Source organism: Solanum verrucosum, unplaced genomic scaffold (genome assembly GCF_900185275.1).
Source record: "Solanum verrucosum unplaced genomic scaffold, falcon-dt-bn FXZP01000252.1, whole genome shotgun sequence".
NCBI lineage: Eukaryota > Viridiplantae > Streptophyta > Magnoliopsida > Solanales > Solanaceae > Solanum > Solanum verrucosum.
This window is the reverse complement of record NW_026019988.1, coordinates 4,666,550-4,685,929: the sequence shown is the minus strand read 5'-3', so window position 1 is coordinate 4,685,929 and position 19,380 is coordinate 4,666,550. Positions and strand designations below refer to the sequence as shown.

The 19,380-nt window shown below is 32.4% G+C and overlaps 5 protein-coding genes across 5 annotated transcripts in view; 2 read left to right on the top strand and 3 right to left on the bottom strand.

The window, feature by feature from the left end:
- The window catches only part of LOC125818561 (histone H4), a 400,968-nt gene that overhangs the window by 148,473 nt on the left and 233,115 nt on the right, over positions 1–19,380 (bottom strand). The gene's annotated exons all lie outside the window — the stretch shown is intronic.
- The window catches only part of LOC125818537 (spliceosome-associated protein 130 A), a 201,231-nt gene that overhangs the window by 116,981 nt on the left and 64,870 nt on the right, over positions 1–19,380 (bottom strand). The gene's annotated exons all lie outside the window — the stretch shown is intronic.
- The window catches only part of LOC125818553 (caffeoylshikimate esterase-like), a 271,599-nt gene that overhangs the window by 194,183 nt on the left and 58,036 nt on the right, over positions 1–19,380 (top strand). The window lies entirely within an intron of this gene.
- LOC125818542 (ABC transporter G family member 6-like) lies at positions 6,302–8,509 on the top strand. The gene has a single exon (XM_049498030.1). The coding sequence runs from the start codon at positions 6,303–6,305 to the stop codon at positions 8,478–8,480; it is 2,178 nt and encodes a 725-aa protein (XP_049353987.1). The 5' UTR covers position 6,302; the 3' UTR covers positions 8,481–8,509.
- LOC125818949 (ABC transporter G family member 6-like) lies at positions 15,754–17,895 on the bottom strand. Its single transcript, XM_049498459.1, has one exon. The coding sequence runs from the start codon at positions 17,893–17,895 to the stop codon at positions 15,754–15,756; it is 2,142 nt and encodes a 713-aa protein (XP_049354416.1).

Sequence of the window (19,380 nt, the reverse complement as noted above, 5' to 3'; positions counted from 1 at the left end):
GATTTCTATGTGGGTTGTCGAACATGAACATCAAATTCCAATGTGGGTAATGGGTGTATCGGGGTGGGTTAAATGGGTAATGGACAGGTATTTGAATTTTGTGTTAATTATTTGGTCAAATCGAGTTGAGCCTTAGAATTGCGCCACGTGTACCAAATAGTGAGGGGTAAATAGTAAATGTGCACGGCTTCTTGGACGGCAGGGGCATTAATGAACGAAAAGTATGACGGAGGATATTTATATACCATTTATGATAGTTCGAGATATATTTGTAATTTTTTCCTATCACACACGCTATATTGAACCTTTGTACTTGGAAATTGCATAGGTTCGAAATCCATGCCATTATTTTAATTTTTTTCACATCAAAAGTGGTTACTTTTCAATCAACTTTCAAACATTGGTTATTTAATTTTTAAATAATTGGTCTAAAAAGTGACCAACGTGTATGAAACTTTTACCGCAAGTTCATGCAGAAAAGCGAGTTTGATAAGGAATTTTTCAAATTTTAAAACTCGAATTTGAGATCTTTAATTGAAGTTGGTGGAAATTCACTACATTCTTCGATCATATTCTTTTTATTCAACAATAGTTATCTATTATTAACTTGGCACACACCTTAAGAAATTCTCCCTCCATTTCAAATTAATTGAATTATTTAGACATTTTTTATTTTTCAAATGAACTTAATTGTTCAGTTTTCAAGATTACTTTTAGAGTGTTCTTCCAATTTTATCCTTCATTAGTTAGTATTGGAATTAGTGATTAATTAATATTTAGTTATTTTAATCATAAATTTGACAATAATTAATAAGGGTAAAAATGGAAAGTTATGCCTAATTTATGTCTTAATCTTATTTTTTTGAAGGGTGTGAAATACCTCAACAATTCAATTAATTTGAAATGGAGGGAGTAATAAATAATAGGAGTAATATTACTATATTGCCCTTAGAATATATTAAATTTAATGTTTTAGAAAATGTATTAGATATTTGAATTGTATTAATATTAAGGGTAAAATAGACACAACATGATAAAATTATCTCTTGATTTTCTAAATTAAACAAATATTACTTCCTCCATTTCAAAATAATTAAATTGTTAAGGTGTTCACACCCCTTAAGAAAAGAAAATTATGACATAAATTAGCCATTACTTTCCATTTTTGCTTGCATTAATTATTGTAAAATTAATCTTTAAAATGATTCAAAGCAAATAAATTTTCTTGAACTCATCACCTAGAAAATCTAAATAAAGGATAAAAATGAAAGAATGTTCTAAAAGTAGTCTTAAAGATTAAACAATTAAGTTAATGAAATTTAAAAGGTATCTCAACAATTTAATTATTTTCAAAATGATGGGAGTATTAGACAATTATTTTTTTAATATACTAGACAAATAAAAATGGACGGGGAGTATTTTGCAGCGTCTCTTAAATGGAGAAATATATTTGAGCTGGCTATAAATTGAGCAAAAGCAACATTAACTTTTAGAGATAGCTAGTTGACTAATATTTGTGTTCTTGCTAGATGTTACTATTGTCTATTTCAATTCATTTTTATTTGTCACTTTATTAAATAATGTTGCATATTAGGCCTTGAGAAATAACTATTTAATATTGAGAGTAAAACATGGAGAAAGTTAATTTCTCTTTTCTTGATATGTTAAAAATGACAAATAAAATGAAAATCTATTTTAGAAATAAATGACAAGTAAAAATAAACGGAGAAAGTGTTTTCAATTTGCCAAACTCTAATCTAGGTCATAGGTATCCTTTAATTTTTGTCCAACAAACAATAGTTGTTCATTACATATTTGACATAGAGATTAAGAAGTAGTAACTGATAGTGATAATTTTACCAAATTACCCTTATTAAATATAAGTCATCTAAACATTAAAAAATTGAATAGTATTTAATAATGAGGATAAAATAGACACAAAATGATAAATTATTCATTGATTTTATAAATTAAACAAGTATTATTGAACATTCAAAATAATATGAACAAATAAAAATGGACAAATTCTCACACATCTATATAAGGTATGATTAATCTAAATTTATATCGTGTAAAATTCATTTAATATCATATTAATGATAGTTAGATGGGTAAGGATAGTTAGTAATAACCTTCATTTTAATGAGTGTTGAACGGGTTTAAAAATGAAAAAAATGTGGGAATTCACAATGGTTAAATTTTTTTGCAATACTCACTCTATTTCAAAATAAATTATATTTTACATAATGGAACTATTTTTTTAATTTCAAAATTATATTTATTTTAATATATGGAGTTTTACATCATTAAAAAGTTACTCTTTTCTTAAATTTTTAATTAAGGGTGAAATAATAAAATATTTTTTTCTTTTCTAGAAGTAAGTATTTTTAAAACACAAAAAGTGGTTAAGAGGTTGTTAGGTTTATTAATGAGGAGGGGTTGCCAAACTTGTAAGTGTTTTATTACTTGTTCAACACCATTTAATAGCATCATAAATTCTTTTAGTCAACTACTACTATTATTATTATTATGAACAACAATAAATTACCTACAATGTTCAATTTATTCACATCTATATAAAAGAAGAAACAATTAAAGCATGATAATTAAAATTAAATAGTACTCCCTCCGTCCTATTTTATATGTCACCTTTTTACTTTGCACTTGCATTAAGAAATGATGTAATTTTACCCTTCTACCCTTATTTAATTTTTTTGGAACTTAAGTTTTTAATCAATGAATATGAATTAAGTAATTTATTTTGATTGATTAATTTAACCAATGAACATGAATCATTTACTTAGTTTTTCTAAGTTGGTCAAATGTATATTTTCAAGGTTAATAACTCACAATGGTAAAAAAGGAACAATATGATAATTTATGCATTGTTTTATAAAATGACAAGTATTATGGACCAACTATTTATAGAAAGGGATGACATATAAAATGGGACGGAGAGAGTACAAGTTTAGATATCAGGTTCCATTTACCTGTTGTTTAAGAAATGTATCGCTCTCGTCTCAAATTATTTATTATATTTTACTCATTTTATTTCATATTAATTAAATTTGTGAGGCAATAAACACTTATTAAAAAAAACATTTCAAGACATACTTTAAATCATAATTTTCACTATTGCCCTTTGTGAGATTATAAATATAACTTTGTAAGTAGTGCAATTCATCTTCTTGAAAATATAAAACTTCAATAAATGAAAGGAAAAATATGGAAATAATTTCAAACATTTGTCTTAAATTTTGAACAATTCAATTATTTTGAACAATGAAAAAAACCTCAAAAATTTAGTTAATATAAAGTAAAGGGAGTATATAATAATTATCCCAAATTATTTATTATTTTAAAGATATAAAGATTATTTTTTTCATATTTTTTTAATAATTATTATTTTTACAAATTATACATGCCTCAATAAAATATAAATATTTGATAAAGAGAGATTATTCCTTAAGTTACGGATAAGAATTAAATATTTAAATTCTTTGCTAACTAATGTATCCTTAAGAAGTGTGTAATAAAAAGAAATAATCATACATGTTGATACAGCTAGATTGAACGAACAAATATAATGTATTTGATAAATATAAAGCAAATTGATCGATACTATATCGAATTTGAGCAAACAAATACAATGAATTTGAACAAACAGGTACAACTCCAAAATAGTAGTTATGTATGTTTAAATAGTTTCTTATATAATTATTATAGAAAAGCACTCAGCAAATATTTGACCATAAATTTCAAATATTTTTTTAACTTTATTTAGAATTTATTGAGTTAGGTTATGTTTTTTGCAAAGGATATTTAGAATAATATTCATATTTGAACGTTAAGTAAAATAAATAAGTCAAAAACAAATTATAAGTTATTGTTTTAATTTAATTTTTCATAGCCAAATAGAATACTTATTTTCAAATAAATTGAAAAAAATATATTCTCAAAAAAATAAAATAAAAAAATTATTATTATTATTTTTATGACCAAATCCATAAAACTCTTTGATGTATTTTTCTACCCATATATGTCTTGCTCAAATAGTAGTCTACTTATCAGTAGATTACCATCCATACCTAAAAATTAAAATACGAAGACTTATAAGAAATCTAACATAACTAAAAATACCATCCTTTCCGCCTACTGAAATGGTATAATGGATCAGATTACTTCTTCATTAATTAAAATTTTCAAATTCTAGTTTTGGATATAAAAAAATTTCTTAGTGAGGAGCATTTTTCCCTTAATGGGATCTTATGTGGCATGAATCGAGAATAGTCAAGCCTCAATGCAGATATCATACATCTAACGAAAAACTAAAAAAAAATATCCTTGCTGCCTACCGAAGAAATTTCAAGTTCGAGCCCTGAGTAAAAAAAATTCTTAGTAAGGAGCGCTTCCCCATGAATGAGATCCTAACATGGCGCGAATTCATAATAGTCGGGCCTCAATGCAGATACTAAACACCTAACGGAAAACTAAAAAAAAAAAACATCATTACCACCTACAGACGTCGTGGTTCGGCGAATAGGGTTGCTCCTTCATTAACCACAAATTTCAGGTTTGAGCTCTGGGTATAAAATATTTCTTAGTAAGGGGCGCGGCTTCCCCCTAAATGAGACCTTACATGGCGCGAATCTGAAATAGTCGGACCTTAATGCAGATACCAAACACCAAAAAGAAAACTATAAAGGACCATCCTTACCGCCTACAGATGTGGTGCAACGGATGGGGCAACGATCCATCATTAATCAAAAATTTCAAATTCGATCCCTGGGCATAAAAAATCCTTAGTAAGGAGCGCTTCCCCCTGAATGAGGTATTCCTACGTGACGCGAATTCAAAATAGTCGGACCTTAATGTGGTACGAACGAAAACTAAAAAAAATCCTTTGTGTCCACATAACGTCAACTTCTTCAAATTACAACTACCCATGTGTCCCTACCCATACCCCTTACCACCCCTACCCCAGTAAAACCAGACGTGTAGATAAAAAATTAGGAAATTTAGGTCATCTCCACACCTTATGGTATAAAAATTCTTCCCCATCCTGATCCTCCAAAATTCATCAAAGATATTTTATAATATATCCTCCCTCTTAAACCATAAACCCCCAAAAATATAATATGTATTTATTATAATTAATAAAGAGATTTCTATTTTTGGTATTAGTTAGTTCAATTTTCGCATTTTTAATACACATAATTTTATTTTATATGAAATACTTTGACTTTCGATTCAAAATAAATAAATCTTTAGCATTTTTATTCTTTAACGATCTAAAATAAATAATTTTTTTAAAGCTCAAGAAGTTCTTTTTCGAAGTTACATTTTCACATTAATGGTTTTTTCGTTTCAAATTCTAACTTTATCATGTAAAACTAAAAGGGTAATCACATTAAATGATTATTTGATTAGTGAATTAATTAACTTTATTAAGGAGTGCGTAAAATAAAAAAAGTTAACTTATTTTGGATTGAAAGAATTTGAACCTAAATTGTACTCCCTTCATTTCAAATTAATTGAATTGTTGAGACATTTTTCATTTTTCAAAATAAACTTGATTGTTCAATCTTTAAGACTATTTGTAGAATAATCTTTCAATTTTACCCTTCATTAGTTATTATAATAAATGTTAAGTTATATTAATCATAAATTTGACAATAATTAATAAGACTAAAAATGAAAAGTTATGTTTAATTTATGTATATATTCTTTTCTTAAAGGGTGTGAAACACCTCAAAAATTCAATTAATTTGAAATGAAAGGAATATTAGATTTATTTAATATTTTAAATGTTATAAGTTGCAACTGTCTTCTCATATTAATATGATGATCAATAAATGCATCTAATTAATATATTAATCAAACTCCATACAATTTGACTCTCGAAAACAAAACAAGACAAGTAAAAATAAACAAAAGAAGTATTATTTACAACCACCAAGCCAACCCCATAAGTATTATCAAAACACACGTAAGTGAAAGGCGATATATAGATATTTCATGAAATTAGCTGAGTTGTCCAAGTTAGGTCGTACACGACCATCATTATATTAAGTGAAAAGAACCCATGCATGCATGATGCAACAATTAATATGTTTTCATAACCAACCCTTTATTAATTAGTGTAGTAGTAGTGCTAATTAAGATCATAATCTACCTATAGTAGGCTGTCTGCTCTTTTTATTTTTTTCTTATAGAGATGAGTAGCTTCACTAGTTTAAATTAGAGGCCAAACTTTTAATTATTTTCTTCTTTCCATACACAAAATTTTCGTCATATAAAAAATGATAAGAATTGTAGCTCAAAATGTATCACCAGTAAGAGATTGCGTACCTCTTTATGATCGGAGACAAATGTTAGAAATGTCGTCGCCGACGTTTGCTCAGTTGTTGAACAACGTCGGAGATCATGTCACCGGAGACGAAACTGAAACTAATTCAGTTCACCAAGTTCTGACAATGGAACTTCCGGTGCAGCAATCAATTCCATTTGTATTGTCATTCAGTAATCTCACATACAGCGTGAAAGTCCGCCGGAAAAATATTTTTCCGGCGATCTTCGGCCGCCGGACAGATGAACCGCCGAGCACGAGGACGAAGGTGCTTTTGAATGATATATCAGGAGAGGCGCGTGACGGAGAACTACTCGCGGTGCTCGGCGCGTCTGGTTCGGGGAAATCGACGTTGATCGATGCTTTAGCTAATCGAATTGCGAAGGAGAGCTTGAAAGGGGAGGTGAAATTGAACGGTGAGCCATTGCATTCGAAGTTGCTGAAAGTGATATCAGCGTACGTAATGCAAGATGATCTCCTTTATCCGATGCTTACAGTGGAAGAAACGTTAATGTTCTCAGCAGAGTTTCGGCTTCCACGAACTCTATCGAAATCGAAGAAGAAAGGTAGAGTTCAAGCTTTAATCGATCAATTAGGACTCCGAAACGCAGCCAAAACTATAATCGGCGATGAAGGCCACCGAGGAGTCTCCGGAGGTGAAAGACGGAGAGTTTCAATCGGAATCGACATCATCCATGACCCAATCATTTTATTCCTCGATGAACCTACTTCCGGTCTCGATTCCACCAGTGCTTTCATGGTGATTAAAGTTCTTCAACGAATCGCACAGAGCGGAAGTATTGTGATAATGTCGATTCATCAACCAAGTTACCGAATTCTCGGTTTACTTGATCGATTGATCTTCTTATCACGCGGACAAACTGTTTACAGTGGTTCGCCATTGAATTTGCCCCAATTTTTCACGGATTTTGGTCATCCAATTCCGGAAAACGAGAACAAAACAGAGTTCGCGCTTGATTTAATCCGCGAACTCGAAGGCTCACCTGATGGAACAAATAGTTTAGTTGAATTCAACAGAAAATGGAAAAATACTAATCGGAATTCTGCAACAACGCCGGCGAGATATGATTTGTCACTAAAGGAAGCAATAAGTGCAAGCATTTCTAGAGGGAAATTGGTTTCTGGTGCAACGAATGATGCTGCTAATCCTACTTCTATGGTTCCTACTTTTGCAAATCCAATATGGACCGAAATGGCTGTACTGTCAAAGCGGTCATTCACAAACTCATGGCGTATGCCGGAGATTTTCGCTGTCCGTTTCGGTGCAGTAATGGTCACGGGTTTCATCCTCGCCACCATGTTCTGGCGGCTCGATGATTCCCCTAGAGGTGTAAGGGAACGGATTGGGTTTTTCGCGTTCGCCATGTCAACAACTTACTATACATGCGCGGAGGCATTGCCCGTTTTCATTCATGAGAGGTTCATTTTCATGAGGGAAACGGCTTACAATGCTTATCGGAGATCGTCTTATTGTCTCTCTCACGCTTTGGTTTCGATACCAGCATTGATATTCCTCTCTATATCGTTCGCAGCCCTGACTTTCTGGGCTGTTGGCCTAGACGGTGGAACTTCGAGCTTTCTGTTCTATTTATCTGTCGTCCTTGCTTCGTTTTGGGCTGGTAATTCATTCGTCACATTCCTCTCTGGTGTCATTCCTCATGTCATGATCGGATATGTAATTGTTGTAGCAATTTTCGCGTATTACCTCCTCTTCAGTGGTTTCTTCTTGAACCGTGATAGGATTCCATCTTACTGGATATGGTTTCATTACCTCTCGCTCGTGAAATACCCATATGAAGCAGTGTTGCAGAACGAATTCAAAGATCCCATGAAATGCTTCGTTCGTGGGATTCAATTGTTCGATAACAGCCCACTCGGGGATGTTCCGATTTCGTTGAAGGAGAAATTGTTGGACAGTATAAGCAAAACATTGAACGTCAGGATAACAAGTTCTACATGTGTAATGACTGGTGCAGATATATTGGTGCAACAAGGGATAACTCAACTGAACAAATGGAATTGTTTGTGGGTAACAATTGCATGGGGATTTTTCTTTAGGATTTTGTTTTATTTCTCTTTGTTATTGGGAAGTAAAAACAAAAGAAGGTAATAATAAGCTAGATATAAATATCATAATAATGTTTTTGAAGATACTTTTCAATACTTTTTTTTTTTTTGTTGGTAATTCATTGTAAGTTGTTTTTATAAATTTGGGTTTTAGGTGTAAAGGTGTTTGCAATTGAAAATTTAATAGAACTTGCATGACTATAGTTTCATGGCTGATGAATGGCCTTTTAGTACTTTTGCCCCCACATTTCCTAAGATATGTAGTATGACTATATATTGTATAGTTTTTAAAGAGTTAATAGTAAAAAAAAAAAAAAAAAATTATGAGTTTTATACTTTAACTATTCATTATTTTATTTACCTATCTAAATATTGCTCAATGAATTTGGTGGCATAAAAGTCAAATCTTAATAAGAGACCTCAAATATATATTCAATAAAACTAGCTTTTACATGCATCACACATACATTTCGCGCGATCCGTGATATATTTCCTGCGTTGTATCCCTTGTTAATTAGTAAAAAAACATTTTAAATTCACACACACATATATATATATATATATATATATATATATATATATATATATTGGTGTTAAGCATGTGTGTAAGTTAGATATACATCTAGTTAAAGCAAAAGAAAGTTGGTGCAAGCTCAAAAAATGATGAAGGATGATCATATTTCAACAAACTTGATAGTTAAATTCAAAATTGTTGGACATTATTTAAACTTGGAATAGTTTGTTCTGAATAAGAGACTATTACTATGAATTATTTAAGAAAAAAAGGATTTATATAACTATATTTAATTACCTTTAGTAATTATTGAAAAAAAGATGTACGTCGTCGAATTAATTCATTAAAGGAGAAGTTGTTGGATAGTATAAGCAAAATGTTGAATGTAAAAATAATAAATTCCACATTTTTTCTTTAAGATTTTGTTTTAGTTTTGCTTGTTATTGGGAAGTAAGAACAAGAAAAAGGTAATAATAAGCTAGAGATAATATCATAGTAATGTACTCAAAGATAATTTCAATACATACTTTTTCTTTTTGTAATTCATTACATATTATTGTTTTTTGAAGTTGGGTTTTAGGTCTAATCTTGGGATTACTCAATATCTGTAGACAGACCGTAACTAAATATAGAATAAAATAATTAATTATCTCATATTTTATTTCGAAATTATTATTCTTATAATCCCATCAATTAAATAACCCCTTAAGCTTTATATATTGACATTTGACAGTATATACATTGTATAAATAGTACTCCATTAATAAGTTTTAAAAATAGTTACTTAATGGTAAAGGTATAATTGCAATAAATAAATCACTCTTAATTAAGAGAAAATTTATTTTTTGGTATTCTGAATTGTAAAATAGAACATAGGAAATACTTTGCACTTATTTGATTTACATATCAAAAATCTTTTTTAACTTTTAAAAATTTCTTGCAATACGAATAGTGTTAATAGTGTCAATTTTATCCAACCTTTTCTATTAATTATATATCTTTAGAAATTATTAGAAGAAAATATGATATCTACATTAATTTTGTTAGTAGCTCACCAATTATGTTCTTTCTTATTCAAAAAGTTCCAATTCTACACCTCATCATTATTAGAGATGGTAGTGCAATGATAAATACTCCTTCATCTTTACTTAAATGTCTCGAATTTGAGTTGATTTACTCCTCTCCTCAAAGTGGAACTTACGAGAGCAAATTCAAATTTATTGAACGTCACATCGAAAGCAAAAATTTCTATACCTTCCCTATAATTGAAAGAATTTGCCTGCCCATTATGTTTATCTATGTTCATACTACATAATTTGAATTATCATGGACAACTTTCACTTTCCAATAGCTTATTTATGTTTTAATATATGTGACCTTTGCTTGTTGAATGTTTAATTGTAATTAATTTCTGGATCAAAGATCACATAAACCTAATTAATAAATCCACAGGACCAGCTTTACCATGACCTAATTTAATTTATTAGTCGATCATCTTAAATATAATTGAAGAACCAATTAATCAAACCAAATTCTAATTTGAGCAATAGTTATAACCTAACTGGATCCCACAATCCTAATGTTGTGATGACTAGCAAGTAGGGTGCACAAAATCGAACCGAAAATCGAGTCAAACCGAACAAAAAACCCGACTAGTGGTTTGGTTTGACTTGGTTTGGTATTGGTAAAAAAAATCCGATTATATTTGAGTTGGTTTGTGTCACGCCCCGAGCCTACACCCTGGACGGGACCGGCACCCGGAGACCATTGCTGGCCCCAGGCGAACCCTTGGCCTGGCTTTCTTAACTCAGCGAAAACTTAACTCAACAGTACAACTCAATGCAATGAAAGGTTATAAAACAACCAACTGATGCATAACATGCCAAAAGGCAGCTCGAGTCTCAAAATAGAATATTTACACATAGATGAGAGACTCAATACTAACTGGCTGACTGTCTATGAAGCCTCTAACATACTGAGATGGATGTTGGGACAGACCCCGCAACATCCTAACAAAATAAAAACTAGAAACACGAAATAACCGAGTCCTCCGGAAAGCAAGGAGGCTCACCACTGACTCTGGAGTGCTCAGCTGGATCAACGACGTGCAGGATGCTGATCCGGGGTACCTGTGTCTGCATCGGCATAAGATGCAGGCCAACTGGCATCAGTACATTGAATGTACGAGTATGCGAGTTAGAAAACTAAACCACAACTTAAGCTTGAAAAGAGTACAAGAGAACACTTACCTTGGCTCTGTTCAACTCATGAATAACTGAACTCAATATATAAAGCAATAAGACACATGCAATATATAAAACTTGTAAAACTCTTAAAACATGACGTAAAAATCATATTTATAATATCATGAAAATAACATGCTTCCTCTCAAGGTCTACTTGTGCAATGTATGAATGAAGTCCCATACCCCCATCCATACTAAGCAGAACCCTCGAGGAACCATGTTTTTTCTACTGTGGGAGCTTCTCTAACCGACAAACCACCACTATGAATATAAGTGGTGATACAACATTTTACCTCACGTTGCCCGAGGACCATCCTATACCTTGCCGTGATATAGGAAGCTAATGATACAACGTTTTACCTCACGTTGCCTGAGGACCATCCTATACCTTTCCGTGATATAGGAAGCTAATGATACAACGTTTTACCTCACGTTGCCTGAGGACCATCCTATACCTGGTCTTGATATAAGAAGCTAACTTTACTAAGTGGATCCACTAGCTTAACTTTACGGGTTCATCTAAAAAGTATGACCCGTTAACTCCCATGTTGGCTACATGGTTCTTATGGAGAGTTGAGTATAATATGAACTCACGTCCCCAAATCGTTGCTCGATACTACTCCCAAAATGTTTTTAGCTCATAAGTGTTTTAAACACATCTTTCTTTAAATGAGATAATTACTCAAAATCTAGCCCAAAGGCTCACTTGGAAAACGATGTTCCTTTTTCTCGAAAACTAGCCCTAAGGCTCTTTTGGAATCATAGTTCCTTTCTTACTCAAATGTAAAAAAACATTTAGAAGCTTCTTTGGGAATACTTAGTTCCCTAATAGCTTTTGAGAAATGAACTCAACTTTAAACTCTTGACTCAACTTGAAACTTGAGACTCTTTACTTAGCTTGAAACTCTAAGCTCTTTGCTTGACTTGAAACTTGAGTCTTAAATTGAAGTTAAAACGTTCAATAAAGACTCTTGAACAACCTTGAAGACTTGCTTGACTTACTTCTTAACTCTTGAACTTAACTCTTGACTTCTAACTAACTCTCCTTGAATTGGATTTATGGATTCAAGGTGTTTGATCACATGTTACAGATATATTCGAGAGGCTTAAACGTACCTTAGAGTGTTGGAAACAACCATACAACATAGGTACAATACCAAGGAACATGCATGAGAAGGTGGGGAATGAATGGGGAAACTTGGCGTCCTTGGCGCTCTGCAAGGCGCGCCGCCCCAAGGGGAAAACCTCAGAGCCCCTTTTGGGGCGCGCTGGCAGGCGCGACGCGCCGACCCCCTTGCCCCAGAAACTCGACTTTTCTCCCCCTTTTCTTCAACTCTAAACCATCCTTACTTCAATGGATCTAACCCCAAACACTAGGGATCATCAATCTCTCAACATACAATAGATTACAACTCAAATACACAACCCAATCATGTCTCACAACCAACAATAATTTCAACAACAACAACTTCAACAACAAATCCAATCTTTTCTCAAATCATAAAAATGAGCTTGGTGTGTGGGGGAAAGGATCAACCCACACAAAGAACTCACATACCTTGATTGGGATCACCCTCGACGATTTCCACGACGGAAACTTGTTGATCTCCTCTTCTTCTCTTCTTCTCTTCTTTTTCTCCTTCTTCTCTTCTTCTCTTCTTCTCTTCACTCAAGCCCTAGCTTTCTCTCTTTTAAAATGGGATAAAATGATCCAAAGATCAGCCCTATACAACAATATAATCCCAAAAGAAATGGCTAGGGAAAAGACCAAAATGCCCTTAAAATTTCCGGACGGATTCCCTGCCAACTGCCCAACTTTCAATGGCCATAACTCGCTCATAAGAACTCGGAATCGAGCAAACTCAGTGGCGTTGGAAAGGTCATTCCACAAGCTTCACAACCATAACTGGAACTACTCCTAACTCATCCTGAGCTGGAAGTTATGGACTGCTCAAAGTTGGCCAAAAACTCACTAATTTCCACACTTAGCCAAATTTTTCAGATTTTGAATTCTTTCCAAAAATGACTATTTTCGATTTTTAAGCCTCTTCATAGTTATTTCAACTTACCGGATGTTACAGTTTGGTTTTAACTAAAAAAAAAAAACCCAAAACCAAACCAACCCGACATTATATATGTAATTTTAAAATTTTATTTTATACATAAAGTTATTTACATTGATATAAGTTTAAAATATTTCTTATACTATTTCATAGTTTTTATCTTTTAATATATTATTTCAAGTTTAAAACTTAAAATTTGGAATGGTCCAATAAAGATTATAGTTCATAGATGTTCATAATTATAATAAAACTTAAATCAAAATCAAATTAATACTAATGCAAAAAGAAAATCAATTCAACACTAAGAAATAAGAATGACAATAATATTTAATTTTCCTTAAATATTTAGTAATGTAACTAATACTTATTAAACTTATTTTAGTGATTTAGTCCTTTTAAATTATGATCATTTTCATTATAACTTTGCAATATTTATTTTATATGATGATTTCATTATTATTTTTTATTGAATATTTTAGTGTCATCACTCATTCATATTTTGTGTTATTTTATTAAGAAACACCTTAGATAATTGTATTTTGGTTGGACTAAAGAAATATTTGGAGCACAAGTTAATTATATAACGTATGCAAACTTTACCGAAAAAAATCCGAGGTTTATTAGTTTGATTTGATTTATAAATTTAAAAATTAGACACAATGGTTTGGTTTGGTATTTAAAAAACCCGAACCAACCCGAGGTTGAAAAACCCGAAAAAATCCAAATTTTATTAGTTTGGTTTGATTTATAAATTTAAAATTTTTACACTAATGGTTTGGTTTGATATTTAAAAAACCCGAACCAACCCCGTCATGTACACCCCTACTTGCAAGTGCTCATTTATTATAAAGGTTTCATATTCGAGAGTACTGAAAATATGATCGCTTTTTATAGGGAACATTTTACTCTCAAAATGAGATTTTTCGGCACAATTTTGGATGAATCATGCACGGATAGAGGATTTTTAACTAGAAAGTCAAAATATAAATAAGTAAACGCACTAAGAATAAGCCAAAGAAGATTCAATGTACAGTACTCCCTTAGTTTCAATTTGTATGTCCAGTTTTGACTTGACACAGAGTTTAAAAATATAAAGAAATTTTTTGAATCTTGTCGTGCTAAACTGTAAGATATGTAGAATACTAGAATTGATCAAATAACTTTTAATCTTATGATCTTAAACATGTTACATGTGGAAAATTAGAATTAAAAAGTTGTCCAAAAAAAAAACATTCTTTTTAGAATTGACTAAAATAAAATAAAGTAAGCGACAAACAAATTGAAACTCAGAATATGCATAAGAATTATAAGAACCAAAATTTCCTTCTTACATTAGAAATGTTTTGTTCCACAGTATTAAAAAGCAATGAGGTTAGGCTACCAAAATAAGACATATTAGAAAACAATGTAACATTTGCATAGAAAATAAGTTAAACACCACCAAAATTAGTATAGTTTCATATTTTTATTCTTGATCAGAAATTTGGTATGCAATCGAGCTCTAAAGAGGGAATCACTTTTCATAATGAACGTTTTACGTACAGAGGAATTTCCAAGCACGAATTCAAAAATCAAACACGAAAATATAAAGTTAGCACAACTGCAGGTGTGTTAACTTTATAAATATATCGAGTGTGAGTAAATTTTTCAATATGATAGGAGGGAGGGGGGGGGGGAGGGGGTGATTGCAGTGGCGGATGTATGTTATGAATTATGAGCACCCATTGCTTTTTGCAATAAACACTAATATTTGTTTGTAATATGTAATAATTTATTCAAATGTATTAACTAAGAACCTACTTTATATAGCAATTCTCAAACTAAAAATAATTGAGCACCCATGAAATAAAATTTCTGAATCCGTCACTGGGTGATTGGTGAGAAAACAGGAGACCTTGGTAACTACTATACTATTTCAGTGTGGCACATTAAAACTAACACATCAACAACATATGCATGTTGAAATATTTGAAATTTGGATGGAGAAGAGTGGAGTACTAGTCATGTTGACAAAGAGTGTACGTTTAAAACATATATTCGTGTTGACACCCTAGATGAAAGATTTTGTGTTCGAGTCCTGCTTGAGTATGGAAACAATCGCAAATTTATGTTATCCAAAATCTCTTTACAAATATTGAACATCGATGATAAACAAAAATAAAAACATGCTACGCGTTGTTACTTCATTATATATATGTAAGGGAAGGATAGTTAGTTACTTTGTTGTGAATCCTCATTTGCTTTATAACAATGTTATACTAAGATATTGTAATGTAAGCCTCCAAGACATGGAATTTTTTGCTCTATTGAGGAATTCAAATTTCGGTTTGGTACATAAGCATACACGGATTTAAGATTTACAGAAGATGGATTGTAGGTACTATTACAAAGAAGGTGGATCCAGATGAATATGTGAGATGAAACTCGTGAAAATATGATATTCAAAATTATCTTTGAATACATTATTATGATATCATGTTATCTAACTTATGTATTACCTTCTTTTATTTTTACTTCCCAATAACAAAGAGAAATAAAACAAAATCCTAAACAAAAATCCCCAGGCAATTGTTACCCACAAACAATTCCATTTGTTCAGTTGAGTTATCCCTTGTTGCAGCAATATATCTGCACCACTGGTTAAACAAGTGGAACTTGTTATCGCTACGTTCAACGTTTCACTTATATTTTCCAACAATTTTTCCTTTATTGAATTTGGTAAATCCCCCAGTTGGCTGTTATCGAACAATTGAACCCCACGAACGAAGCATTTTGTGGGGTCTTTGAATTCGTTCAGTAACACTGCTTCATATGGGTATTTCACGAGCGAGAGGTAATGAAACCATATCCAGTAAGATGGGATCCTATCGCGGTTCATGTAGAATCCGCTGAAGAGGAGGAAGTATCCGAGTAATGCAACTACAATTATGTACCCGATCATGACATGAGGAACGACACCAGAGAGGAAAGTGACGAATGAATTCCCCGCCCAGATTGAAGCTAGAACGACACAAAAGTAGAACAAAAAGCCCGAAGCTCCACCGTCTAGGCCAACAGCCCAGAACGTCAGGGTCACGAACAATAAAGAGAGGAATATCAAACCTGGTAGCGAAACCAAAGCGTGAGAGAGGCAATAAGACGATCTCCGATAAGCATTGTAAGCCGTTTCCCTCATGAAAATGTACCTCTCCTGAATGAAAACGGGCAATGCCTCCGTGCATATGTAGTAAGTTGTTGACACTGCGAATGCGATATACCCAAGGCGTTCCCATATGCCTTTAGGGGAATTGTCAAGCCGCCAGAAAATGGTTGCGAGGATGAAACCCGTGACCATTACTGCACTGAAACGGACGAAGAAAATCTCCGGCATACGCCATGAGTTTGTGAATAATCGCTTTGACAGTACAGCCATTTCGGTCCATACTGGATTTGCAAAAGTAGGAACCATAGCAGTAGGATTAGCAGCATCATTCGTCGCACCAGAAACCAATTTTCCTCTGGAAATGCTTGCACTTATTGCTTCCTTTAATGACAAATCATATCTTGCCGGCGTTGTTGCAGAATTCCGATTAGTATTTTTCCATTTTCTGTTGAATTCAACTAAATTATTTGTTCCATCAGGTGAGTCTTCGAGTTCGCGGATTGAATCAAGCGCGAACTCTGTTCTGTTCTCGTTTTCTGGAATTGGATGACCAAAATCCGCGAAAAATTGGGGTAAATTGAACGGTGAATCACTGTAAACAGTTTGTCCATGTGATAAGAAGATCAATCGATCAAGTAAACCGAGAATTCGATTACTTGGCTGATGAATCGACATTATCACAATACTTCCGCTCTGTGCGATTCGCTGAAGAACTTTAACCACCATGAAAGCACTGGTGGAATCGAGACCAGAGGTAGGTTCATCGAGAAATAAGATGATCGGGTCATGGATGATGTCGATTCCGATTGAAACTCTCCGTCTTTCACCGCCGGAGACTCCACGGTGGCCTTCATCGCCGATTATAGTTTTGGCGGCGTTTCGGAGTCCTAATTGATCGATTAAAGCTTGAACTCTACCTTTCTTCTTCGATTTCGACAGAGTCCGTGGAAGCCGAAACTCTGCTGAGAACATTAACGTTTCTTCCACTGTAAGCATCGGATAAAGGAGATCGTCTTGCATTACGTACGCCGATATCACTTTCAGCAACTTCGTATGCAATTTCTCGCCGTTCAATTTTACCTCCCCTTTCAAGCTCTCCTTCGCAATTCGATTAGCTAACGCATCGATCAGAGTCGATTTCCCTGAACCAGACGCGCCGAGCACTGCGAGTAGTTCTCCGTCATGCGCCTCTCCTGATATATCATGTAAAAGCACCTTCGTCCTCGTGACCGGCGCTTCCTCTGCCCGGCCACCGTATATCGCCGGAAATGCAACTTTCCGGCGAACTCTCACGCTATATGTGAGGTTGCTAAATGACAGTACAAACGGAATAGAGTTCTGCGGCTGCATCATCAGAACTTGATGAACTGGAGTTTCAGCTTCGTCGCCGGTGACATGATCTCCGACGTTGTTCAACAACGGAGCAATCGTGGGCGACAACATTTCTACCATTTGTCTCTGATCATAAAGAGATTGAGCTACAATTCTCGACATTTCTTATATATATATATGATATATCAAATCTCTATATGGTTTTTTTTTCTTCAAGAGTTTTTACGGTTTAATTAGATGATAAATTTTTGTGCATGGAACAAGAAAAGAAAATCATAGTTATATACGTAAAAAAAAAACTTATTACTACTATTTAATCAAAAAAATAAAAATTGAACTCGTCAAATTTATATCTTGAATCTATCTCTTTGTAGTAGTGTATGCATCCATCTTTCCGAAATTCTGAATCTACATCTGTTAATGTACCAAACTAAACTTAAAATCCTAGATGCAACATAATATGCATGTTTTTTTTTTGTTCAGTATTTTAATATTCGTACTGCATAAGGGCCATTTTTCCTAATATATATAGAAAATCATATTCAAAATTCAAATTCTAAATATTTAATTAAGAGCGAAAAGATCTCACCGATAACTACGTGCGTATTTTAAACTTGCACTCTTTCTCAACATGCATGTGTTGTGGAAGTGTTAGTTTTAAATTTGCCTATACTGAAATAGATCGGTGGTTAGCAAAGAAACTCTTGTTTCTCACCGATCACCTGTTTTATCGGGAAAAAAAAACTACTCACATCTGATATGTTTATATCAATTTAATAAATATATGATACGTATGTTATTATTTTATTTAAACTGATATGAGTTTTTATTTTTTGATTCATATCAACTTCACAATTGTTTCTGTGTTCTTTTATTTTTCAATATACTTTGGAATACTTTTATTTAAGCAGGTGATCGGTTAGAAACATCCTCTCTAGATAGGAGTAAGGTCTAATATGGAGACATAATCTCTTTTGGATTCCAAAAGTTTTTGAGAACCGGACTTTTTGATCTGTTTACTTGGAAAAACATGTCTTTTAATTAGACTTTGGACTTATAATTCTTATATAGCGTGAATTTGAATTAGTTAAATCGGTGAATTTTAAATGTTTAATAGGTTTAAAGAGAAGTAATTAGGGTGCAATATGTGATCAAAATTATTTTCATAGCACATGTTATATATGTGATCTATGTACCAGAAGATTATCTCTACTTTGACATGAATCTTATTACTTGAATTAGTGACTTCTAACTATGTGATTGGTGTAAAAAAAAATAAAAAAAATGGTGCATGTGATCTATCCTCTTTCATTATTATTTATTCGACGTGAATTCAAACTAATCTGATAAATTTCGATCGCTTGTTGCATGTGGTTATGAAAGAAATATGAAGGCTAGGATTTATTTTATAAATAATAAATAATAAAGCTTAGAGAAAGGAAAATATAGGAAGAGTGGAATTATTAAATTTATAAATTGTGATCCTTGTCCTTAAAAGATACATAATTAGGATTAAACTGAAGCAATATGATTTAATTTGTTCAAACAATTAGTCAAATTACCTCAATTTAATTAATTATTACTTCAGAAATTTATTTATTTTTCCATGCATTATGGCTGAGTAATTAAGAAAAAAGTCACCAACAA

Excerpts from the sequence above, each read along its gene's own strand:
- LOC125818542 (XM_049498030.1), top strand. The coding sequence starts at position 6,303 with ATGATAAGAATTGTAGCTCAAAATGTATCACCAGTAAGAGATTGCGTA.
- LOC125818949 (XM_049498459.1), bottom strand. The coding sequence starts at position 17,895 with ATGTCGAGAATTGTAGCTCAATCTCTTTATGATCAGAGACAAATGGTA.